The 26,900-nt window shown below is 39.4% G+C and overlaps 1 protein-coding gene across 15 annotated transcripts in view; it reads right to left on the reverse strand.

Annotated features, from left to right (window-relative positions):
• Positions 1 to 26,900, reverse strand: part of LOC308681956 (nuclear factor 1 B-type-like) — a 116,278-nt gene that overhangs the window by 34,729 nt on the left and 54,649 nt on the right. For all 15 annotated transcript variants that reach the window (XM_081351327.1, XM_081351321.1, XM_081351325.1 and 12 more), the window contains exons 3-4: positions 2,423 to 2,476; positions 1,337 to 1,405 (exon numbers count right to left, since the gene is read on the reverse strand). In XM_081351327.1, coding sequence (XP_081207453.1) covers positions 1,337 to 1,405; positions 2,423 to 2,476 — 123 coding nt within the window. The remainder of the gene's footprint in view (positions 1 to 1,336; positions 1,406 to 2,422; positions 2,477 to 26,900) is intronic.

Here is a 26,900-nt window from a genome sequence, read left to right on the forward strand (position 1 = left end):
TGGGCACGGTGAGGTGGACACGTGACCTACTTTTAACACTCAAGCGGCTTCTGCCTGCTTTATGAGAGTGGGCTCTGTGAGAGACACGGGATTTATAGTGCTTGTGTGCAGGGGTGAACACGGAAACGTGGGCACATTCACTGCATTTGAAACACATACGGCGTGAGCCGTGCAACCAGACATTATGCTCATTTGAGATTTCTCTGGGTCGCCGTGAGAACGGTGGTTGCGCGCAGGCGAGCGGGTAGATATACCAGCTCGTTGACTGCAAGGTAAACATCTGCAGTAGCCGTGGCAACGGGGACTGACAGAGCATGAAGCTTTGACAGTGGTCCAGCCGCAGTGGGACTTAACCGTCTTTTCTTCCCTCGTGTTTAGACGCTCATAAATACTCGAGCACCATGAGTAGGAGTGGTACGAGAGGCGGGTTCGTTTTCTGTATGTAAGAAAAACTGGCCGCCAGCTCGGAGAAGCGAACAGCATAAATTTTTATCTGCCGCGAGAGCCGGGATCGAACACGGGTCTCTAGCGCTAAAGCCTATGATTCTGCGGTGGCGGCGTGCTCGCGGCCCAGGCAGAGAGCGCAGATGAGGTGGCGGTCTCCGTTGCTGAGCGGGGCGCTGGTTTCAACGGCGGCGGCTCTCAAGATCCAGCGATGCGTAGAGCTTCGCTGAAGACTAGAAAATCAGATATTCAGCCTGTGAGCCCTCGTTATATACACACTGGCCACACCCATCTTGATGGTTAGAAGGGTGTGGCTCACCTATCAGTGAGCCACGTTTCACGAGGCTCACTGATAGGCTTAAGCAGTTGCCGCCGAGCAGCCAATGAGCACGCTTATACAGCCTGCCTTGGTCTGCCGGCTGCCGCACTGCGTTGACAATGAATACAAAATTAAAGATAATTTTTGGCTTCAGATCTCGAAGAAAGAAGACTTTCCCGTAGCGTAAGCAACTTACGCAATACGAGATAACCTCTCGTAAGAGAATCACAATAACTATGCATTAATACTTGCTTTGGTGTTGCTACCCCTAATAGTCCTCGTGCCACCCTATAAATATCTTTTCTAGATCCGCCCGAGTAGGTTTATGCGTATACAGTACCTTTACCTGTATAAAATATAAATCCATGTACTTGTTTAAAATTGTATAAAACCATGCGTCTACGAGATGCCCTCACTAACATACAGTAGTGAAACCAGTGTGTGTGTGTGTGTGTGTGTGTGTGTGTGTGTGTGTGTGTGTGTGTGTGTGTGTGTGTGTGTGTGTGTGTGTGTGTGTGTGTGTGTGTGTGTGTGTGTGTGTGTGTGTGCGCGCATGTTTAGAGAGAGACTTACTTCTGGATACTCTCACCAGCTCCGAAACACTAAAGACCCCTGATTTAATAAAGCTCTCTTCCAAGTAAACTGTGGGAGACAAAAGCATTTTCTTCAGACACATGTCCTTACTTAACACATACACATGAGGACATTTCAAATGCTGTGTGTTTGGTGAGCAGGCATCAGAAAACATTTTAGTTTCCACATAGATTAAACAAATAATCTTTCGTCCTCGTCACCATTTAATTTTTGCTTTCAGGGATTGTGACGAAACTAACTGTGACTTGTTTTATATACATACTAGATATAGATTAGGTTCAGAGAAAGCCAACTAGTACGTAACACTGTATTCCAGACTTGTGCCCAAAAAAAGACCAGATCAAATAAGCCTGTTTTGGTATAATTTCTCTAAAAAAAGCAAAAGAGTTAAACTGGTAGAGAAAAGTTTAGCTTTAATTCAGCTGTTAATTAATTAAATAAATATATTTGTAGTAGAGTTTATTTGAGACCTGGTTTGGTTTGAGTGACCAACTGATCAGTAGTTGTAAGTTGTTTCAGTGACAAATGACAAGATAAATGTCTGTTTCTCTTCTCTGAACATGAGTTAAAGGCCTACAAGTAGCTTATATCCAGTTACAAATATATGTACACGAAAACACATACATCTCACAAACTCAGGGGTCCCACACCTTTTGATCATTTAATTTCCATAATGTCAAGTCATTTGTGAATGATTACTGTATTTAATTTTTATGAATTTGTTATTTGTACATTTTTTAAATAAAAGAAAAAGTTTTTTTTATCATTTTATAATTACTCTAAATTTCTAGCTGATGAAAAGTGAGCATAACTCAAATTATTAATAATAACAATTTTAAAAATTCCCAGATATTTTTAGATTGTCCATGACTTTGGGAACCCTGAAACAATATAATGAAAATGAAATAAACATCCATATAACATTGGTGTCATACAGGATTTATCTGTCTTTATGGGGTGTCATTATTATGGGTACACCAGCACCTGGCAATAGTTTACTTAAAACCCTTGACTGCAGATGTAGATTTATGTGCATTTGTGTTTTTTGCATTTACGTTGACATACCTGGAGGGTTCTTGCCAGGCTCATTGTTGCTTGGACTTCCTGACTGTTGCGAGTCTGAAAACACAAAATAAAGCTGGTGGATTAAAACACAAAACCCAGAAAGAACAGTAGGTCTACAGATGACAGTACTGCACTTCACTGTAATTTATCATCCACTTGGCAGTGTTTTCTCATGTTTGTTTAGCTGTTATGGTTTTGTTGACATTAGGAAATGAGACAAATGTAGAAAAATCAAAACAACAAAAACACACAATATATAAACAACAAACAATAGGATCTAAAAGACCACATATTTTACATTTTAATCTGGAAACAAATTGAAATCTTTAGGGTTTTACAACATGAAACATCTCTGGTATAAACTGAAAAATAATTATTTCAGTTTCTGCAAATTTGTGACTGATCATGTGTGAACTCTTTGTAATAATGGTCAGATGCTTTTTGGATAATCACAAGGCATGCTGGAGAACATGATCATCAGGTTTTACATATCATGCAGCTCGATTAAAGCAAATAGGCAACAAACCCAACACAAAGAAAGAATTTGGTACAGTAAACAGCCTGAAAAGCAAACTACAGTTTCTGGGTCCTGACAGGACAGGCCAGATGTGTGCAGTTACATGCTTGTTTCTTTCAGTGAGGGGGAACGGGAGAAGAAAAGGGGAAGGGAAAAAGAAGGATGTAGGAACAGGTAAAGGCAAAGCTGAAACGTGCCTCAAAAGTAAAATGGAGATACAATACACACCCCACCTTGAAGAGCATGAGCAAAGTAGAGGAGCAGGGGAGGAAAGATGGAAAAATGAGAAGAATCCTGCCTGCCATTGATGTGTGCTTTAAATGTTACATGATTAATGATGTTACCTTACAAAACCTTTAGGAAGACCCTTCCTTGATCCTACAGTGCTAATGATAGTGGCATGCATTATCCCAGTCTTTTCAGGAGCTCATTTAATAATCTGCTTATTTCAAGATCACAACAAGCAACATATTTGGGATTTGGGAAATGTTTTTTTTATTTATTTATTTATTTTTTACATAGATTGCATTTAACAATGTAAAAAATATTTTTTAAATGTAAAAAATAGGATACATGAGGATATGCAAATAATATAGTACCAGATGATCTATATATTCAATATGGATTGATACTTTAATAATAATAATAATAATAATAATAATAATAATAATAATAATAATAATAATAATAATAAATATAGCTGCAAGCAGCCATTACCGGGGCCAAGCGCAAAAAAAGACAATAAGACATGCCAACATGGCTGGGAGTGTCAGACCAACTGCAGCAAGGAGCAATTAAAGACATTTAAAGATGAATTTTGGCAAAATGGCTAAAAAATCACATATATTAACTAAATAAATGATTTAATGAAATATCACTTTTGACCAATAGGTGGCGCAGTTACAAAATAGACAATGACACATACAAAGTTTGGTGCTGTCTCGAAATATTTTGGGTACCTTCAGACGATGGTGCTGATGGCACAGTCTGAGTTTCGTAATATTACACCAATGCATTTGTTAAGTATAGCATTTTATTTCACAAAACTGTACTGAAGTCAATGGGAATTTCATGTTTTGTTCTGTTATAGCGCCACCAAGAGGCTCAGTCCCACCATTTTTTTATGTGTCCTCAGAGTGAGCCCATACATATGTGTGTCAATTTTGGTGAAAATATCCCAATTCGTTTTGGAGTTATAGACATTTATATGAAAAAACACGTAAAAAATGACAGACACATGACTTTGATTGGATTTTACTACCCCTTACTATCAATATTTTCGATTTGGGCATTGACATTTTTCTATCGACCTATGTTTCCAAACTTCTGACGGTGGTTTCGTCTCGATCGGACTAGCGGTTTCGAAGATATCACCTACCTAAAAGTAGGTTTTGAATGAAAATCAAGATGTTTGATGTCTGTTTCGAAACTTCTCACGCTCCTTTAGGGCATCGTGCTGATGACCCACACCAAGTTTCGTAACAATCCGTTCATGCGTTCTTAAAATACAGCATTTTAGCACAAAATTCAAAATGGCCGACAGCCAAAATGGCCGATATGGTAAGAATGGATATCAGTCGACTTCAGTTGCCCTGAATCTAACGAGATCAATTTTATGATTTTTGGACAAACTGTTCAGAAGTTATAAGCAGAAATAGCCATTTTTCATATCTCTGGACCAGTAGGTGGCACTGCGCCGAAACGCAGCATGTTGCCTCAGGTCATGCTTTTGATGACATGTACCAAGTTTGGTCTCAATCTGATAAACCGTTGCGAAGATACAGCCTTACGTCTGTTTTCGCAAGCGCTACGTAAAATTAGTTCGTGGGTTTATCAAAAACGGTTTGACGAATCAACTTGAATTCCATAACTTTTTGTTGTCATGGTCTAGAGATGATCTGGTTCAATTTTCGTGAAAATCGGACCAACGGCCTAGGAGGAGTTAGAAAAAGTAGGTTTTTCGGAAAATTCAAAATGACGTCATAGGGTGCAATCGAATTGTCTTGAGCCAAGGAATCAGAGGGAAAAAAATATTTTGTTTCTAGCCCTTGTGGTTCAAAAGTTATTAGCATAAACATGAGTGCAAATTTGGACAGTTGGTGGCGCTAGAGGGAATGAGTTGGAGACTCCAAATTTGTTATGCTGATAGTTCAGACTGTCCTCTATCAGTGTGCCAAATTTCATAACTTTCCCGCAAGCGGTTCTTTGGGCTGCCATAAAAAAAAACATTTTTGAAGAATAATAATAATAAGAACGGGAACGGATACAATAGGTGCCTCCGCACCTTCGGTGCTTGGCTCCTAATAATAAAGCAATCATATAGGCCGATAACCAATATAATATTAAAACAACCCACATGCTTAAACAATAAGGCATTGCTGTTTTGTTTTGTTTACCTAAAGGGGCACTAAAACTCCTTTTAGTTAACCGACCAACTCAACACTGACATCGGACAATGCAATTATAATGCCTAAATGTTGGCGTTTAGTAAATAAAAAATGGGGGGAAAAAGAGAGAAAATGAGCTGTCCTTACTCTTGTTCCTTCCTAAGCTCCATTTCAAAAGTGAAAGTTAAAGGGGGAGAGTAAGAGATAGAGAGATGGGAATAAATCCCACCCCCCCCTCAAAAATGACCATTAAGCAGAGCTGCAAAAATGGAATGTTCTTGGCTTCAGCTCAACAATGACAAAAAAGGGAGGGAACACCATATATTAAGAAGAAAAAAGTCTGGAGAAAATTAAGATCGAGTGAGAGGAGGAGGAAAAATCCCCACTCTTGGTTTGTCCTGTGCATTTGTTAGAAATTTTAAGAGTTATTTCTGCATTAAGCTTCAACTATTTTTTTTCCCACATAATAAATAACATCTTAAGTAGTGTTTGAATCATGAAAGCGTATTGGACCATTGGCCAACAGCTGAGTCTTTGATTGGACAGAAGCAGGTTGGCATTGTGACAGTGCCCGCTATGCCAACTACCCTCCCCCTACAATTTACAAGCAAGTTATACACCATCCATCAGTCTGCTTAAAGACATCTCCTACTATGCCGATGCTCCAAAAGAGAAAACAGAAACGGAGAGAGGTAAAGGAATAGTTTGCATCTCTAAGTACAATCTTGCATGGATGTTGAGTGATTGAACACAGGGCACATCAATAGAGCAGATGGCACACACTTTTAAACAGCTCTGATCCAGGCACACTGCTACGGCCCACAATGAAATAGAGAAACCATGGCTAATTTCAGCAGGAAATTCAATATTTTTGTAATAAATATTAAATAAAGTTTATGTTTTTCCATAATAAGTAATACCACATCTACAAGTGCCAGCTCTTATGTAAAGTTTAATATGGCATATATTATACACTCACTAGCCACTTTTTTAGGTACACCTGTTCAACTGCTCGTTAATGCAAACATCTAATCATCCAATCATGGCAGAAACTCAATTTATTTAGGCATGTAGACAAGACGATAGGTCAAGACAATCTGCTGAAGTTCAAACTGAGCATCAGAATGGGGAAGAAAGGTGATTTAAGTGACTTTGAACGTGACATGGTTGTTGGTGCCAAACGAAAATGCCTTCTTGATGCCAGAGATCAGAGGAGAATGCCCAGACTGGTTTAAGCTGATAGAAAGACAATTTTAACTAAAATAACCACTCGTTACAACCGAGGTATGCAGAAGAGTATATCTGAACACACAACATGTCGAAACCTTGAAGTAGATGTGCTACAGAAGCAGAAGACCACTTCAGGGGGAAAAAAACGGCAAACTGAGGCTAATAGAAGACTGTAAAAACTGGTCTGATGAGTCTCGATTTCTGCTGCGACATTCAGATGGTAGGATCAGAATTAAACAACATAAAAGCAAGGAGTAAACAACATAAGCATGGATCCAACCTGCCTTGTATCAACGGTTCAGGCTGCTGCTGGTGGTGTAATGGTGTGGAGCATATATTCTTGGCACACTTTGGGCTCCTTTGTACCAATTGAGCATCGTTTAAATGCCACAGCTTACATTAGTATTGTTGCTGACCATGTCTACAGTATCTCTTTATGACCACAGTGTACCCATCCTCTGATAGCTATTCCAGCAGAGTAACACGCCATGTCACATAGCTCAAATGATCTCAAACTGGTTTCTTGAAGATAACAATGAGTTCACTATACTCAAATGGCCTCCACAGTCACCAGATCTCAATCCAGTAGAGCACTTTGTGATGTGGTGTAACGGAAGATTTGCATCATAAACCGTTTTTCTACCGTTGGGCTGAACAGTTCTAAAAACGGTAAGGAACAGTTATGTTTCCACTTGAACCTGGTACGGCTAAGCGGCACATTCTGATCTGAAAAATGAAGCCTACCCGGAAGTGCGAAAAACTGCAATACATCGAAAATCCGCTAGAGGAAGGTCCCAAAAGGGAGCAAATGTCCATAGCCCCCATGTTAAAATGTCCGTTTTCACAGCACAAATTCATGTTTTTACAGGTTGGTCCCATGGACTTTTATTGTATTTTTCGATAGGTTCCGAGTGCCTGACAACCATGAGGGCTGTACATTTTTTTCTAACTCGTTAGTTTAGATCGTATTTGTATGACAATAAGGGCGTGGTTAACTTTGATTAACAGCTTGATTGACAGCTGACAAGGCAGCGCCACAGAGAATGACAACATAAGAAGCGCCATTTTTTAATACAGTTGACATATAATACTACTGTTTCTGTATCATGAAATGTAGTTTTATGAGTTTTTCAGGCGAGAATGTAGTTGTTTAAAGCTCAAATCTGTGGTTTATTTATAAAGATTTATGAAAATTGTATCCAGTTGTGAGATCCCGCGTTGACCGGGCGCTCGGCGTTCATGTACCCCGCCTGGAACAGCCTTTCCTCGGCTTGTCGTTATGAGGTTTGCCGCGGACTCTGGCGTCTCTGTAGTGGTTAAACATGAGATATAATTCGTCTTGTGTATATCTAACGGGCGATTTTTGGTTTCGATTTTTGTGCTATAATTTGTTCCCTGGCCAATCGTTTTGGCTGAGGGGAAGTTTCATAACTTTATAAGCTATTTAACTTTACCGTTGTATGGTTAGACTAGAGCGCTGACTTTGTATGTTTGACTGAATTGTTTGCTTTATTTGTATAGCTTCTTGTAACTTTACCTTTTACTTTTATAATGGCTAATATTGATAAAAGTGAAATTGAACAAAAAGAGACTGGGTTGAGTTTTGTCATTTTAAATTTTAATACAACGAATATGATCTGTAATGTTGTTTGCTGCAACATCTGTTGTTTAGTACAAACGCACATATTGCCTGGACCATATTAAAATGTTTAATATTTTTATATTATATTTAAAACGAAAAGAGGCAGGTTTGTGTTTTATATTTTGTTTTTGTTTTATAAATAGGCAAACGTTATGTGCAGTGAATATAATCAATACGCGTTGCCTGAACCACATTTGTGTGGCTATAATGTTTAAGATTTCTTTAAATGAAAACGAAAAGAGTTAGTGTGGTGTTTTATAACATATTTCGTTGCCTAAAATATACACAGAGATAACCGGAGTAGCAGAGCGAGCTGAGTGACGTGCGCTGCATCAGAAGGTGGGCGGGGTTAGGATTTCCCAAGATTTTCCAAGATGGCGCCGCCCATACCCCCCATTAACGGCTTCAAACCCGTTCTTCAGAAAGTCTATGGGTGACGTCACAGACGCTTTGTCCATATTTTTTACAGTCTATGGGTACGGCATAATTACAAACCATTCTCGGCCCGGAATTCTCAGGACGGTTAGCTAACCATGCTGGTAGAATGCATGTAGTGATGTCGCCACTCAGGATTGGTCACTTGTCTGTTGCTTGGCTACCAGTTTCTCTGTAGACGATTAATCGTGCTATTTGAGCGATGCAAATACAAATTAATAATAAAATTAAAATAAATATCTGATCATCTTCCATGACGTGGTAGTTATCTCATAAAATCAGTAAACCGTTGCATTACCAAGACTGACACATTTGTATTACATTCCAAAGAGCTCCGTTATCAGCCCCACAGTGGAAAATGAAACCATATCCGTGCCGCCATGGCCGGATCGGCACAGAATGGAATGGTTAAACAAAGAGAACGGTTTTGCCCGACAGTAGAAAAATGGTTATACTGTAAATGTACAGCCGACAAATCAGCAGAGACTGCATGATGCTATCATAATCTCTGAGGAATGTTTCCAGCATCTTGTTGAATTTATGCCACAAAGAATTAAGGCAGTTCTAAAGGCAAAAGAGGGCCCACCAGGAACTAGCAAGATGACAATAATGTGTGTGTGTGTGTGGCTGTGCTTTACACATGGTGGGGCGTTTGAATAAGCAACCGATGGTTCGCTCTGAATATAAATATCTATAAGCCACACATTTAAAAGGTTTGGCCAGGGCAGTGCTGTGTATGTGTGCGCACGCTTGTGTATAAGAGAGAGACAGCTCCCAGAAACACTCTGAGCTTCTCCAAACACAACAACCCTTGGCACCCAACAGCCCTGCCACTTGTTTAAACAAACAAACTGTCCGAGGAGAGAACATGGAAGAGAGATGGCAGACTGAGGAGGGGAAAATTAATCTTTCCTTTCTTTGTGCAGTAACCCATGAGGAAAGTATGGTATAACTATTTTTTTCTGAAGAAAATGTGGACTTTTTGCCCATGCTAAACTCTTCGCCATAATGACATGGTGCTAGGGCATTGAGTACATGCTAGGGACATTGAGTAGATGCTAGGGCATTGCAATGCAGTTTCTAATGTCTTCTGAGTGGCCTCTAGCATGTTAATATGCTGTTGCAAAGGAATTCCTAGTGATTGCTAGCGCATTTCTAACTGCCTCCCTAAGAGTCCAGTCCCAAGACCAATGATATTCTGCACTCTGGGATTTTTAAATCGATTTTATCATTCACCAGGTGAGAATTGAAAGTCTGATGGTAAGAAAAGCATTAGCAGAGTTCTCCTTAAAGGCTGAGACACACAGAGCCAACATCAACAAACTAGTGGCAACGAAAGCCATCTGTGTTGTCGCTTTGTGTCGTCTGTGTTTGGGCCAAAAAAATTATTTTTGAATACACCACAAAGACTACAGTCAACGGCCAGCTAGCATGTATGTTCACCACCTGCGTTAAAAGAAATAACTCACCATAACAGTAGGTGGCAGTAGTCTATATACGTTATTCAAAAAGGGAAACTAGGACTGTGGATTTTGAATATAAAACATGTTGTTCAGTTGGTCTTCACTTTCTTCATTCTGGCACCGATTCAACATGCTCAATTGGCCGAAAAGTCACCGACAGTGAACTGACTAATGCCAATGCTGCGGGACACACTGCAAAAACTGGGCCGACAGACCCTCAATGATGGCATTGGCTGGTGGCCGACTGTCAGCTTGGTGTGTCACGACCATAAAAGGCCACACAATCTGAGCAATCTCATGTAACAGTTCACCCCCCAAAAAAATTATTCTGTCAATATTCACTCCAAACGTGTATGTCGTTCTGTTTGCTGTGGAATATAAGATGATATTTTAAAAAAAAAAAAAAAATGGCTCTTTTTTTTCTATACAATGGAAGTCAAAGGGCACCAAGACATTTTTCAGAAATATCTTATTTTGTGTTCTACAGAAGAAATAAAATCTTTGGAACGACATGAGTAAATTATGACAGAATTTTCATTTTATGGGTGAACTACCACTTTAAAATTATGGGTTTGTTCCCTAACAGTATAAGCAACAGTAATAGCTTTTCTTGGTGACTAAAAATCTAAGAGGAAGTAATTCGATCGAGGATCATATCCACATGAATAAAAGCAAGATGAGCTCATCGCGGATCGCTTGAGCTTCATAAATATGATGCCCTAATGTATCCTTGTGCCACCTTATCTACTGGATAGCATCCATACAGCTGTCACAATTATACCTTCAGCACTTCTTCCACCAGCAATGTAACGTAATGTTGCGGGAAGAATACCTCCAATACCTGAATCTGGGGTATTGGATCTATGAACCCAAACACACAAGCACACACACTTACACTTGGCTCCATCCCAATGTAACCCAAGCAGCATCTTCTTGTCTTTGTTTTGAGCGTGGTTGAGAGCTATCACATACTTCAGCAACTTTAATTCACTGTATCACACCCCCACCCCGCGCACGCAAACGCACACGCAAACAGACCTGCCGCGTGCACACTGTCGACATTTCAGGAGGAGGCGTCTGGCAGCCATTTTAGAAAGCTGCACACATATACTGTTATGCTTGCCAAAGAAACCAGGCCCGAGCCAAGAACACTCTCTCTCTTTCACTCTATCCTGAATCCTGAGCCAAGCAGAGGGAGGCAGAGCGAGAGAAAGAGAGGGAGAGAGATAGGCAGCAGAGAGAACCAGAGAGGTAGAATATCTTCTAATTATGGCCAGTCGTGGCCCAAATGTTATGAAATGTAGAGCTGCAATTGTGTAAATATTGTGTGACTGAGTGACACCCAGCGATTGAGTGTGTGTTTGTGTATGCTAGTCACTGACCGCTCTTATGACCTCACACTATGGCTGACATCAGCATGCATACCCAAAAAGTGCACAGAGAAGGATGTTTGTGTTTAATTTCTACTTTTTTCTTCATGTTTACATCTTTAAATCAATCTTTCAGATGCATATCTCTCACTACTTGTTTCACTTTTCCCTCTATTCACTATGGCAATTGTTGATAAATCACAGCTCTGTATCAAAGTTTGTTGTAACCCAAACATAGATATAGTGAGCAGCGTGCCAGCTCTAGAGATAGAGAGTGAATGTCAGATGAGGCTTGTGTAAATGGGCATCTCTTCTCTGAAAATGAATGAAAGTATATTTAAATGAAAAGTATATGGGTTGATGGTCATTTCATAGTGCAGTTAATATCACCTCACTTCTGTAAATTTAACCATTTAATTAACAAATATCAACTCAATGAAAATATTGAAATATCATAAAAATATGCAAATTATGCATGCTGAACATAATTTGTTTATGCCAAAGTATTTTGTTAATCAATGCTACATATATTATGCTACAATGATTCATATTATGCAAAAATCTTAAAAGCAAATAAATAAATAATAAATAAACAAATAAATAAATAGCTCAAATATTGATTATTGCACAACACACTGGGATGCTGAAGTCTGATTGGTCAACCACAATATTCTGTGATCTGTATGACTGCAAAACTGTACATTTAACTTTGACCCACTAATTTCCCACATCTTTTTCGTAAAATATTTTAACATGTAATTTATTCCTGTGATGGCAAAGATGAATTTTCAGCAGTCATTGTTTCAGTCTTCAGAGTTCTCCTTAAGAAAGCAGTTTAAAAAGCTGATCTGGTGTGCAATTTATTATTATCATAGTGAAAATAGTTGTGCTCTTTGTGGAAACTTTGATCATTTTTTTTTCCAGGATTCTTTGATAAGTAGAAGCATTTATTTGAAATTGAAATATTTTGTAATATTGTAAATGTCCTTACTGCCACTCTAACTGAGCCCAAACTTTTTGTAGTGTATATTATACAAATTAATATTCATGTTCATTTTTGTGTAAATATTCAAAATTCAGGTTAAGTAAATATAATATACTCATAGCTTGAATGGTTAAACATGGTTTGGTGATGTTGGTTTTCTGCATTGGACAATCTTTAGATCTCTAATTGGGCCAAGACTGTTTTTATTAAGGACTCTGATTAGATTACAACTCCAGTTTTCTTCTATCAAGTATCCTAAGGGGCTACTACACACAGACTGAGACAAACACTGACCCTCTCTGAGACACAATATATCCACACATACACAGACAGACAGGGTGTGAAAATGGGACTAAAGCCCGAGTGACAGACACTTACCCCCCCAACTACCCCCCCCCCCCCAACCCCCACACACACACCAAAAAAAAAAAAAAAAAAAAAAAGGTTTCACCCCAGCCACACACACTCACATTAAACACTGGCCTCAGTTTCCAGCCTGATCTCAAGCACTTGATTGCAGACATGAAGAGGGGAGGCTAAAGTCAGAATCTCCAGGGATGAATGAGAGATTGAGCAGACAGAGAGAAAGAAAGGGGGTGGGAAAGAGAGACAGAGATGAAAAGAGGAACCGAACAATGGTAGAGACAGGACGGGCTATTAAAAAGGAGTGGGGTGGATCATGCTAGGACAAACGAGAGAGAGAGAGAGAGAGAGAGAGAGAGAGAGAGAGAGAGAGAGAGAGAGAGAGAGAGAGAGAGAGAGAGAGAGAGAGAGAGAGAGCACAAGACTGAGAGCGCAAGACTGAAACAAAAGAGAAATTGTGTGTTTCAGACTGCCTTCTGTGGCTAAAAAAGTGCAAATAAAAGAAGTGTCTGGGAAAACAAGTCACTCAGGGCATCTTACACACACACACGCACACACACACACACACACACACACACACACAGAGAGAGACACATGTGCAACTTCAGGCACACGTCTTCACAATATCACACTGTGTTAATAAAGACATACAAGCAAATAGCGCACACAATGGCTGAGACGCACACTGCATCACGCAGCGAGCACCGATGTACACATGTTCCCATGTCAGCACAACACTGAACCCAGGGTGGCTCATCCGTCACATTAAAAATGACTGGACCACTGTGACAGCACTATGTGTGTGTGTGTCTGTTTTCCACCTCAGTAACAAAGGAAGCCTATAGAGGGCACATCAAAAAACTCGCTCACAACTGCTCCGTCTGGCCTTACAAACTTTAGTCACACGTTCGTTCCAAAGGGGCCTCAGATCCTAGTTGTCATAACACACATCAATAAGTTGACAAGTGTCGACCAAACCTCTCCAAAATCTCCCCCTGACAGCGTATCGCTTCTGCTCGTATTGTTGTTTGATTGGCCAAGTGAACGGTCCATTTGCATGAGTGTGCGTGGAGTCGTGGGATGCCACCGTCGGCCTGATCCATCCATAGCTGTGGCAAATGTCCAAGCCTTTTTGTAGCCGTCAGACGTGAGGAAAGGAGGAATGAAGAGAAAAAGGGAGGGAGGGATGAAGAGACTGAGACTATAGATTCAATTATGCATGCACATTTCCCCATTCATGGAGGCTTCTACGGATCAGGACGGGGGAGGCGAAAGAGGGGAACCAATGACATTCTGCCGTATGTAGCTCCTGTCGAGAGGAACACTAATGAGGTGACACTCAGTGGCTGGAGCCAAGCCAAAACAGTCCATTAACTCCGCACAAGTAGTTAAGAGGAGGAGAGATGGGGAAGGGAATGGATTGAGAGAAATGAAGGAGAAGAAAGAGAGAGAGAGAGAGAGAGAGAGAGAGAGAGAGAGAGAGAGAGAGAGAGAGAGAGAGAGAGAGAGAGAGAGAGAGAGAGAGAGAGAGAGAGAGAGAGAGAGAGAGAGAGAGAGAGAGAGAGTGGAGTATGTTGATCAGTAGCAGTACAGTGTGTGTGTGTGAAAATTAGCAATGTATGTGCAAAACTATATATTTTCAAAGTCGACAAAGTTTATGTGTGCGATGGAAGGTGTCTCAAGATTCAGGCTAAGAACAAACTATTCTCTTTCAGAAAGTGTTGTCTTACTCGGCGCAAGAATTAAACTTTCACATGCTATACAGATTTCACAATTCTCAATGTTTTATTTTCAGACTACAACAAAACACCTAAAGCAATATTTTATGTTTATTCTTTTAGTTGCATGCTCACCAGAGTACTGCTGTCAGTCAAAGTCAATATAGCATTGCTCACACATCTAAGCATACATATTTGCACACTCACAGTGTGAGAAGAAATTCTGTTCACATTATTATGCTTCCACTGTCAGGACATGTCATAATAAGTGTATCTTTCTTGTACACAATGTAAAGATCCTCTCCTTTAAGCTATATTTATATAAATTAAATAATTACAGTACATGTCAAGAAATGCCAGTTCAGACAATGTAGAAGTTATGGAGCAGGAATGTTAGGAATGAGCTCCATCAATTATTCTATAGCTGAACTGACTTCAGCTGAACAACAGCCAAAATGCATTTTCCTGTTATCACTGTAAACCTGCTTTGAAACAATCAGTATCATATAAAGAGCTATATAAATAAAGGTTCAGTTTAAGATAGCAGTCTAGGTGACGTGGTGACATTTGCATATTGCATAGCTGCCAACTTTTGAGTTTAGCTTGGAGTGAGAATAATGGAGGAGGAGAAGGAGGAGGGGGAGGGGGAGGGGGGGATCTTGCATCACAATAAGTGTATTGTGATTGTCAAAACATTTTAGTAACTAAACTGAATTTTATTATGTTTAGTGACAACATGTTACAATGTTTACATGGTACAATTTCTGGTAAGCTACGTTTTTGTATTAATTTCAATTCAATTCTTGTGATTTGATTCTTGACTCATTTGGATAAATATTAGATTCACAAGATAGGCGTTACTTTTTCTCAAGAAAAATAAATATCTCACCTAATGCTGTAAACATACAGAGAGCCCTATCAGCTGATAGTATTATTTAAGGTTAAAGATAACTCAAATGAATAATAATGCCTTTTTTATTATAATAACAACAACTTTATTTAATGATACAAGTAAAAATATAATAAATATGTAATATAGTACACATATTTTGTAAAATACTCTCTATAGCTGTTTTTTTTCTAGCCAACTAACGTGCTATAGCCTATATTATGGTCATTAAATGGCTTTCCTGAGGTAAATGTTCTGACATAATTGTTCTCCAGCTGTTTTACGCCATTTTTTCCTGCCCTTTCCACGGTTGAAAAACACTGATTGATCAAACACTTGTGGCTTTGACTTTAGTCAAATATTCTTAAATTCCTTAAAGAACAGAATGGAGTTGAACTCCACATTGCAGATTGTATGCTGTAGTTTGTTAGCAAAAAAAAAAAAAAAAACTAAAATTGTTTCTTTATGATTGACAATGATACTAATTATTTACAATGATACCAATTATTTATAAGCGTATATTTTTAAGTTACATTACCAAGGTTACCAAGTTGCATCATGTATCAAACCCAATATTCAAGAACTGACTGCTAATGAAAAAATTTATGAATATTGGTGAAGAAAAATGGTAAAGAAAATCGGTAAAGATAGTGTCTTGCTAACACAAACCCAATTATTATGTACTGATTGCGTTGGAATGTAGCTAAATTGGTTACCTTAAAAATCTGTTGCAACTTTGATCGTTTGATCACTGACATTCAAGTTACACAAACTCATCATCTTACATTGCATAAGGGGTTGCAGACAATATCAGCATATACAAATTTACACTTTTAAAATCAATGGAAAAGCATATCATCCAAGTATTTGTAGCTTATGATTTTCAAAACTATGATCCAGGTCGTGCTAATTCTAATCTCACATACTATTTAGGATGGACAATACGTAAATTGTGATGCAGAATGGAAAAGCCTACAGATCAGAATCCCTTATGCAACTGAATCCCTTATGCAACTTTCCTTCAGCTGAAAGACATCACAGTGCCAACCTCAGTTGATAGCCAAGCTTCCATTTGTGGTGAGGACCAATGGGGTGTCAGCTCAAGCATGAGGAGGTGGGGCAATGTGCCAGCACAGTAGAGAAGTAGTACCCAAGTATGGCCTCACTCCAGCTGGGCCAGAGGCGACAGACAGCCACTGTTTAGCACCCATATACACACAAAACACACACACACACACACACACACACACACCCCACACACACACACACACACACACACACACACACACCCCACACACACACACCCTAATTAGGATGTTGAGGGAATTATTGGATCAAATAATGCCACATCTAAGACGAGATCTTGGCCTGAAACAGACAAAGGAACAAAGCACACACTCATTTAGACAGCTCCACTGGCACACACTTCTGGAACAAGATGGGGGGGAACACTGAGTTTAATGTGTCATTATAAACATAAAAACTGACTACCAACATAGCCAACAGATGTCTGAGCACTTTTATAGTGCTATGACACCACTAATTTCACTGCACACAGAAAAAAAACTCAGCCAGGGCTAAAATAGATGCTGCAGGTGTCTCTCAGTGCAACAGCACTCTATTACCTGTAAAATGCTCTTGACATTCTGTGCCTTGTCTCACCTTCAGAAATTGCTGAATTATGAGTCCTTACTAGTCTAGTCAGATAGTCTCTTAATTAATGGGCAACATGATTCTGGTGTTCGAATCCAATATAAGTTGAGGGATAGAATTCAGAAAAGAAAATGTATCAAGAATGAATCGGCTGTGCCTATAAAAGGTGAGTCCTTGACAATAAGTAATCCAACCAAGTTCATCATGTCATCTATTGTTTGAAGATTTGAACTGCTTTTCATAAATATGCCTCATCATGGTATCCCAGTTTTCTCTGTAATAGTCTTTAGATAGTGACGCCTCAATCTATCAGAAGTGGATCAGAGAGAGAGCAGATCTCCTTGCAGCAGATGTTGATTTTCACTTCCACCTTAGAAGGAGACAGTCCTTCTCCTGGACCCTCTCCATTCCAAACACTCTCCTGCCTTCTATCAGGTATCAATCGCTCTTACCTCTACATCTTGCAGTATTGATATGTATCTGAACCCTCTATGACAGGGGTGTCCAATCCTGTTCCTGGAGGGCCAACGTCCTGCAGAGTTTAGCTCCAATCTGCCCCAACTCATCTGCCAGGGAGTTTTTGGAATTGTGAAGACCTCAATTAGATGGTTCAGGTGTGTTTAATTAGGATTGAAGGTAAACTCTGCAAGATAGTGACCTTCCAGGCGCAGGATTGGACACATATGCTCTATGGTGGCCATTGCTGAAAATGTGTACATATTCAAAGTCAAAGTTTTTAAAGATGTTTACCTTATTCCCAAGCTACGTGTATGTATAGGGAACCAAAGAGATTACTGTGATTAGCATGTAGACACGATTTTGGCCAACTGTATGTTTCTCCTGGAAATTGGCCCCCACAGCAATGAGTTTTTGTTTTCTGGGATAATTATGTCATTAAGCTTCTTGAGAAAGCTGTCATATTTACAACAAAAAGCTACAGTTTCCTTTTTTTTGGCAATGTAGCAAGTGTGTGAAAGTGTGTGAGGCAGGATGGTGTTCCCCTGACAAAGACTTTCCTTTGAAGTGTGTCAAAAAGCCAGCGGTTGATGATTAATACAAGAGGCTGTCCTTTCACTCTGAAGAGTGCACACAACCGCTGCAAGGTCAACAAACAGGCCAATTGACATGTCTTGCCGCAGAAACTGTCCAACTGCCTCAAAGAACTCCAGCTAGCCCACCAGAATGGAGTGATGCAACCCATAATTCACGTGGCAGGATCCCTCATCCCTGGCAGATGCTCAGGCAGGCAAATCCTCCATGTGCTTCTTTGGCTTGCCAGGGTGGCCTTGGGCTTCAACAGTAACATGTGGTTTGGCTCCAGTGCTCAGTTTATATGGCTGATTGTAAGAGGAGGAACCGCTAAATGAATTTCAGATTCTGTTGTTCTAAAACCATAAACAATTTTACACAAAGCCTGGCATTAAGAAAAGGGGTCCTGGCGCAAAATGAGAAATGCTTCCAATAACAAACAGCTTTGTCTTCATTCTTCCGTAACCTGTAAATCTCTCCTAAAAAAATTAAAATAAGGACACATCTACTTGAAGTGAAATGTCTTAATGGATGTCTCACTGAAAGTATGTTCAGTAGATTATTTGACAGCGCCATTTGAGAAATTTCAAAAATTATACATTAATATCATGTGCCGTCTGTTTATTTTAATACCATAAAAATGTCGTTTGCAATTCTAAGGATAAAAGTAGGCCTTGTGAAGAAGGTGCAAGACCATCAAGAAGTGCAAATAGTGTCACTTTTTTTATAAATCATATGTGGTCTAGAATAAGAGTTACGGCAGGCATTCCTGCACAGTGTGGCAACAACCACCCTCCGTCGCTTTAGGGGCTAGAATGCAAAAGGTCTTTGTGTGCGGTTCCATTTTTTGGGGGCAGGCTGCCAAAACACTAAAATGACATGAAGAACAATGCCAAGCTGTCATGCAGCTGAAATTCAGAGGAGGCCTGTTAATTTGCCTTCACCTACAAAGGTGGCATTTCTTAACAAACCTCCTAGTAGACACACTAAAAGAAGCTGAGGAAGGCTTAGGAAAAAGGAGGGAGGGTGCAAGCCAGCGTTGGGAGGCCTGAGATGTTAGTTCACTGTTTTTGTTCTCTTGACCGCAAAAGGCAAGTTCACATGTTAATCACATAAGAGCTCTTTTGTGCAAACGATGCAGCCTCTCCTTCATAAGAATGAAGTGGCGGATGGAACTCTTAGTCCCAACAGTCAGCTTTTCCAAGAGCCAACTCAGGAATTTCCCGTCCGACATTATTTCTTCTCCTGTTGTTTTTTTTTGTCACTTCCTCTGTTCTTTGCAACTATCTACTTGACCAAACCTCAGGGGACTTTTTTGCCTTAACAGCCAAACCTGTCACCTTCCATCGTCCGAGTTTCTGTTTATTAACAACGCTGATCAATGGGTCAAAGGTGAGCGATTCGTCACACATGGGAAGTGACGTACGCTTTTCATGCATAGCTCAGAAAGACAAACAACATGAAGGAGAGTGAAGGCTTCTTGTTTGTGTTTTGTGGGACAAGTTTCTCAGAGGCAGGGCTTAAGGAAATAAGTGAAGGAAGGGAAGGAGAAGGAAGAAGAGGAAAACAACCCTTTTCTCTCACTATACGTGATGTGATCTGATCTAGTTTTTCAACACAAATCAACCACCCCTCCAGCGCACACCTGAAGACCCTCAGTGCACAAACACATTGCCACTGTTCTAGACAACACAGACATTATTTCCATTCAGTCACTGCTGCACATTGGGAGATCAGGGCTAAGAGGCACACCCTGTCTCTTTACCTCAAGAAGAATTCTAAGGACCAGAACACTTTTAAGCTCTTTTTACAGCCCAGGTATGCTACCATCGTGAGCATTAATTATTATTGCCTGCAGCAATTTTCCATCATCTGAGGAAAAACCCAGCTACATTTTTACTGCCCTTTTTTCTGCCCTGTATGGCGCTGCCATAAACATGTAAACGTTTGATCATCTACCTTTTCATTTCATTATAGAGTAAAACTGCATACTGCAAAAACATATTGACATGGTCAGGGTTGATACATAATGCTATAAGGTATAGATGCTTCCCAATCAAAATATAAAATATAATGCCTTGCTCAAAGTATCAATTATAATCCATAAGTTAAATGCATGTTCATAGATGTGAATTTCAGATTATGTACGAATCACATTTTCTATTTATTTTTTATTAAATTATTAGATTCAGACAAAAAAAAAAGGCTACATCATGTTGTTGACCCAAAAGACAATGATAGCAAATGCCTTTGCTCCAGTGGATGTGTTTTACTAAATGTTCATAACTATCTTTAGTTTGTGGTGACATCAATAAATCTGGGACCAAACCAAGAACGAACAGTTTTACAAAGACAGCGGCAAGTTCTCTAACTCATGATGCTTTCCTAACTTATAATGTGTGGGAATACCAGTAACCAGTTACCCTATGTAAGCATCAACAGTCCAGAAATGTGTTTCCCTCAAAATAAATCGTGTTGCTTTACAACATTAGAGGCCTATGCTAAAGTGATACTCCCCTAGCACTTGGATTGGCTTCCCTGCCAATGCTTCAAAATGTTATCTGCACCGAGCCTGGATATGCCATTGCATCATGGGAACTGGAGAGGATATCAAAGAGCCACCATTAGATCGGACACACTAATCCACACTCTTGGCAACTGTTTGCATGTACGTGTGCCCCCAACCTTCAATACTGGACTACTTTTCTCAGAGAGGGACTTTTTCCAAATGCTCTCTAGAAGTAAGGTCAATCTCATTGCTGACACCAGTGGCAGGCGTAAGGCAGCAGGGCTTCGGCCGCAGTCCCAGGCGGTTGGCAGAGGTGCTGCAACATTTCACATCCATGGCCTGGGGCCCCAATCCAAGCCACTCGAGTTTGGCATGCCTCACCTGGAACACCCCAAGCTTTCATTTGTAAACATTCACTATGGCAAACCAAGGCGGCCATATTTTCACACCGCTAAAAGTACAGTAAAACAGATCCTCCGCAACGCAAAAGCAGAGACAGAAGAAAATGCTGGGGGAAGGGCCTTTATATAAGCTTTTCATGCTGAGTGCACCAAAAGCAGGGCATGAAAGGTGGGTTTTTTATCATTTGAAGGAATTATACAGATCGTATGTCATCATATGGAATTCCTTTTACACATAATGCATTTCCTTCATGGAGACAGTCTGTTAGAGGCCATATAGCATGTCTACAGGGAGAACTTTTTAGGGCAGAGAAAAAACTCCAGTGACTTTCAGTGCACGTGGGGTGGGGGTGGGGGCCTCCAGCAGGGGCGGTCTCTACTCGCTGAAGAGAAATATGCCATATGCACTCGTTGAACTGGGGCCTGTGCAGGCTCCTCTCAAGGTTATTAAAGAAAACTTGCACACAAAGTAGCCAGTGCAAAAACAAACTTCAAGAAAGTTGTGCCACGGTCTGTGACTTGCTGGGAACTTTCAAGTAGTCCTATACAGTCAAACAAACATTTCTATGATGATTTGCACAGAATTAATTATTCACTTTGTTCTATCGGACACCCCGTAATGGCAGTGATTTGTCTCTGCCCCAGATAGCAGAGCTGCTGCCTTTGACACTGAGCTTCCTTCCCCTTCAAAGCGGCAAGCACAGAGGCTGTGCATCCGCTGCCGCACCCCTGGGCCCTCGTCCACACAAAGGTAGGAAATGAAAGCCACAGCAGTTCACATTGTGACCAGGTCTCTAAATCACATCTTGTTTCATGCACCGCTCTTCATGCATGTTTCAAAAGAGGAAATTATAAATACAACAGTGGCTTGTAAAATTTTCTGACCACAGTCATTAGAGCACTCTAAAAAAACTGCCAACTAATTGAGTAACGCCATGGCTTATTGCGGTGGCATTGAGTTACAGTGTGCTGTAAACAAAGACGGCAAATCTACAGAAAAAAAGTCTCTAAAAAAAGTAAATGGATACTATCAGGGATAAGACAGCAGAATCACAGACAACTTCAGACAGTGCTACACGTACAGGGTGTGCACCAGCTGAAAGTTTATTAAGGATTAATCATTGGTTAAAACAGAAATGTCTAAATTAAAAGAATGTGGCACAGTAGAAATCGTTTGATGATATTCCCAGCTTACATGTATTGGTAAGCAGGAAAGTATATGAACTGCTGGGGGATTTCTGTCAGCCTGCTCTCATTAGGGGGTGGTTAACCTGTCAACATTCCACTCGTGGTCTGAATAGAGGCCTACCTCGATAGGCAGTAAATAAACAAGCAGGTAGATGAATTGGTTCCTTTGCATTAACAGACCATTAGCACCTCGTAAAGAACCTATTTTCTGTTTTACTACATATTAACCCCCGTCTTCATAAAACCAGGCCCAAGAACTCATCTGCTGCAGGTATCTAGACATCACAGTGGGAGAAGGGCTTGATGACATCAGCTTAAGGAATCTCTCTCCTGAACTACAGACACCAAAAAAGTTGGACGGGACATGAAGGGTCATTTGTCTTTACTCATTCATGGATAATGCCATTACACCATGCCGTAAATTCTTGTATGGGGCAGAACGATAGAGAAGTGAGAACTCCAGGTCCCTGGTACAGGTCTTTGGCTCACATGGTATTGAGGTTAGAGCACACAACTGAAAGAAGCTGCTGCCTTTCAGGTGCCTTTATCAGAGACTGTTAAGTAGAAGATACACTAGGTCATAAATATGATGACGTAACACAAAGGCATTCCAATACAGTAAAGGAACCTTGGTCTGCAACACAGAAGCAAATATGGATTAGATGTCACGGGTGAATGTTTACACAAACTAGTCACAAGAGAGCCTTCTTTTGAAGGCAATGTGTGTGACTACTAACTCCTTGGATTAGCTCTGGTTTTATTAACTGTCATCTCTGGCTGCTCTTTGACAAATTTGCCGTTGTTATTAAAAGTTCTTGAGTGCTTTCGCTGAAAGGGGAGGGTTGAAACAAAGGCAATAACTAATCTTTTTTTATTGGTAGTTGCAATCACTCCATTCGCTGGGCTGACTGATAATATGCCACTAACATAACTTACACAACCCTCCCAACTATCTGAAGTGGGCAGGTTTAATGACAAACCAGCCAAACTTGATGGAACATTTCAGCAAGTAAACGATTTGCTATCACCTTATTTAACCTTGGCAGCTGCAACTAAAGCTCAGTGGAAGACGTCTGGAGTGTTAACCCTTAGTGCACATGAGGTAAAATCCCTGAGCTGCTGTATATTTGAATCAGCGGTTATGGGAATGAGCAATGAGTGCTTTAAAAGACCAAAAAAGCATGACTACAGGATTTGAAATAGTGATAACCAGTCCTTTAAGGATTTCGTTTTTTTTTTTTTTTTTTTTTTTTTTTTTTTTTTTTGTGAGTGTTCCTCCAGCCTCCAACACTATACACAAGCAAGTAAAGAAAGTAAAGTATTTTTTAACTGGTAGCATTTGACATATTAACTGTTTCCTGTCATGTTGAATAGTGACAGTGGTAGCAAGAACATTTTATGCTGAGCTGCATATTTTTAACCTCCCTGTGTCCCCTCTGCTGGGTATATCTTTGTCTGAGGTGACTGTATAACTTGAAGTGACATTATTTGGTTTGGGGGTGGGCAAAATACCGGTAGACACGATAAACCATAAGATATGCTCCTTATATTCAGGGTCGTCTTATTTAGGACAATATGGTAATATTGCTCATCTCTAAAAGGGCTCAAACTAAATAGGGCTCAAACACTTCTAAAGGTTTTACATTGTCCTGTCTCTTTTCCTGTAACTCAGCCACACATCGCAATAAATTAAAACAGACAATGTTTCCTTATAGTATGACAATGTCAAAGTTCTTTGGCAAAAGAAGCAGTTTCACTTTTTACTGGTGCAAGAGGGTAATAGGAGCAGTCCAGACTAACACTAACCTAACTCTCAAAAGCTGTCAATCATGTCTAAATAGGACAAATTCTAATGGAGGACATGAAAGTCACTGCGCTAGGCTTGGTTTACATTCTGTCTTAGTGGTTTCTACTGTGTGGAGAGAGGATAAGCATCACCCTTGCTTTATCTCTTCAGCAAAACTCTATAGAAGACATAAACATTTGTATAATCTGGTCTTAGATGCCTCTGTTGGAAAACGGGTGAAGGCATGCCATCAAGAAAAGAGGTCATTACAGTAGGCTCCACTCCAAGTAAATAAAAATGGTCCACAGTTATTGCAATTTCTCTAAAATGTTAAATATTATAACCTCTGCTTATTCCACATCATCTCTACAAAAAACACAGTTTTAAAATGATGACCAATTCAGACTCAGTAAGCATCATAGAGCACAAACAATGCTGTGCCTCTTTCAGGGGATGGGGGGAATGAAAGAGCTCTCTGTTATACCTGGCAGATGACAGAGGTATGTATGTGAGATATGTCTCCTCATTCAAGTGCAACGCCCAGCACAGCTCCCAATGTAATGCTTATTACAGTGCAACGGTGCAAGTAACTTTCAAAAGCTATCAAATGTAATAAGCATCGTGACCGAAACTACAAAAGGGACAAAAATACTATACAGAAAAACAGCTGGTAATGCTTTACAACTATTGTTAATATTAGATTGATGCATTAAGTATCATTAACAATAAAAAGCAATATACTATTGTTCACTGTTGAACAATAGTATATTGCTTTCCAGAGTATATTGGTTGAAATATTCTTAATGATATCAATCCACAATCTGACTTGTGATGCAGCGTGGAATCATAATTACACCATAAATCATAATTCATTAATTTACCAAAACTTAGCCTGATTTGCCTGTCACCTTTGGCTGCCAGTTGGGGACACTTAATATTCTTAATAGTAATATTATTGATTTGACTGCACTGACACTGCTGGATGTATAAGAACAAAACATGAACTGGAATGAGCTGGACGATGACACCACGGTTTTCTGCGGAGCTATAGCTGATTCAACTTAGTCAATGTTGCAAAAATTTGCCAATTATGAAACTGTTATTGAGCTGAATTGAATCAACATTGGACTGACCGAGAGTGAATAAGAACACTATTATCTACTACAGAGTTGTTTATTGTTGAACTGAACTCAATTGACAACATTTATTTCAATTCATGAACTTTACACAATTATTGAACGGAATTGTATCAACACTATTGATAATGAATAATGCCACTATTGTCTTTTTTTAGAGCTGGTTGTTGTTTGTATCATTGTTGTTTGTATCATTAATCAGTATCTCCCTGTTTATCACTGTAAATCTGCTTTAAAACTATCTGTATTGTAAAAAGGTGTATATATATATATATATATATATATATATATATATATATATATATATATATATATATATATATATATATATATATAAAGGTGACTTGACTTGTGTACATGTTTGTCTATTAATTTATTAAATAAATTCATGCATTTATAAATTAATTCATAAAACTTGCTAAAAAATAAAAAATAATAATGTTCAAATGTATTTGTATTCAATAACATTAAATAATATTAATAAATTCTGTAAAAGTATTGTTTATTGTTAGTTCATAATACCTGATGCATTTACTAACTTTAACAAATTAAACCGTATTATTTTTGTTACCACAGAACTTTTATACAACAATGCTGTGATTACCTGCAGCACTTGGCCTACAGAATTTTCAATAAAACAGCCATCTTTCTTGTGTAATGTTGTTTAATTATGTCATGCATGTTTCGCATGTCCTACGACAGATCACGTTTTGCCAGCATAAACACAACTGACTCCTAACCAAATTCCTGAGTATGTGTATGCTGACTAACATAAGACAACAACAGTGCCTCAAATGGGGCTAAACAAGTCACCATGTTCTCAATCATCTTATTACCAACAGAGCGAACGCAGCCAAGAATCACATCATGCACACTGTAGTCTATGTAATGCAATAACTTGAACTAATAGGTTCAGTACATGCTCTTCTACATGCTGGGTCTTATTGGGTACAGACAATAAGAGACCACTAAAAAATGCTAAAAAAAGCCAGATGAATTAGATCTCGTATACAGTAGAAGCTAATCCTACATTCCTACCCTTATGCAACAAAAATATATGGGAATATACTGCAAAATATAATGCAATATATTACATAAAACATTTTTCAACATACTGTAATATATGCATTGACCATGTTTGGCTATATTTTGATATAAAAATATTTAGAAATTAAGACAAAAATAACATTACATGTAATATTCATAAAGTTGTATCCTTTATTACGCACATATATTGCACATACATGTTCCCATATACAGTAAACATGAAAGTATGTACACACATATATACACATTCACAGAATGAGTTACAGCAGATTTCTAGTTCACAGTATGCTTTGCTTCTGACTGTTAATGGAGAGTATCTGGTATGTCTGGGTTTTTGGGGTTACCACTGTGCTGAAGAAGTCTGTGGAGGTCTGTCTGTGGTTAGGTTGACGACTGGCCAAAGACCATTAAGACTATATGTTACTTTATTTAAAAAGTAATGGCTATACATTCTTAAGCACAGTGATAAGTCTCTTTGCTAAATACTACATGCATGTCTGCTTGCACTACTGTACACAACCCGTGCCATGTCTTGTAAACATGAGTATGTGGAAGTTTGTTGGAGTATTTAGTTCATTGTCCCACATGGTACCAACAATAAAAAGAGAGGGCAGAAAGAGTTAAACACTGGGAGTCTCTGAGGCTTGACAGTCATGTATACAGTGCAGCTTACAGCTATTCAGCAGGTGACTCTCAACCCTAGAGCCTGGTATGCAGCTCATTTCCTGAT

The sequence above is a fragment of the Scardinius erythrophthalmus genome (genome assembly GCF_964197995.2).
Source record: "Scardinius erythrophthalmus genome assembly, chromosome: 2".
NCBI lineage: Eukaryota > Metazoa > Chordata > Actinopteri > Cypriniformes > Leuciscidae > Scardinius > Scardinius erythrophthalmus.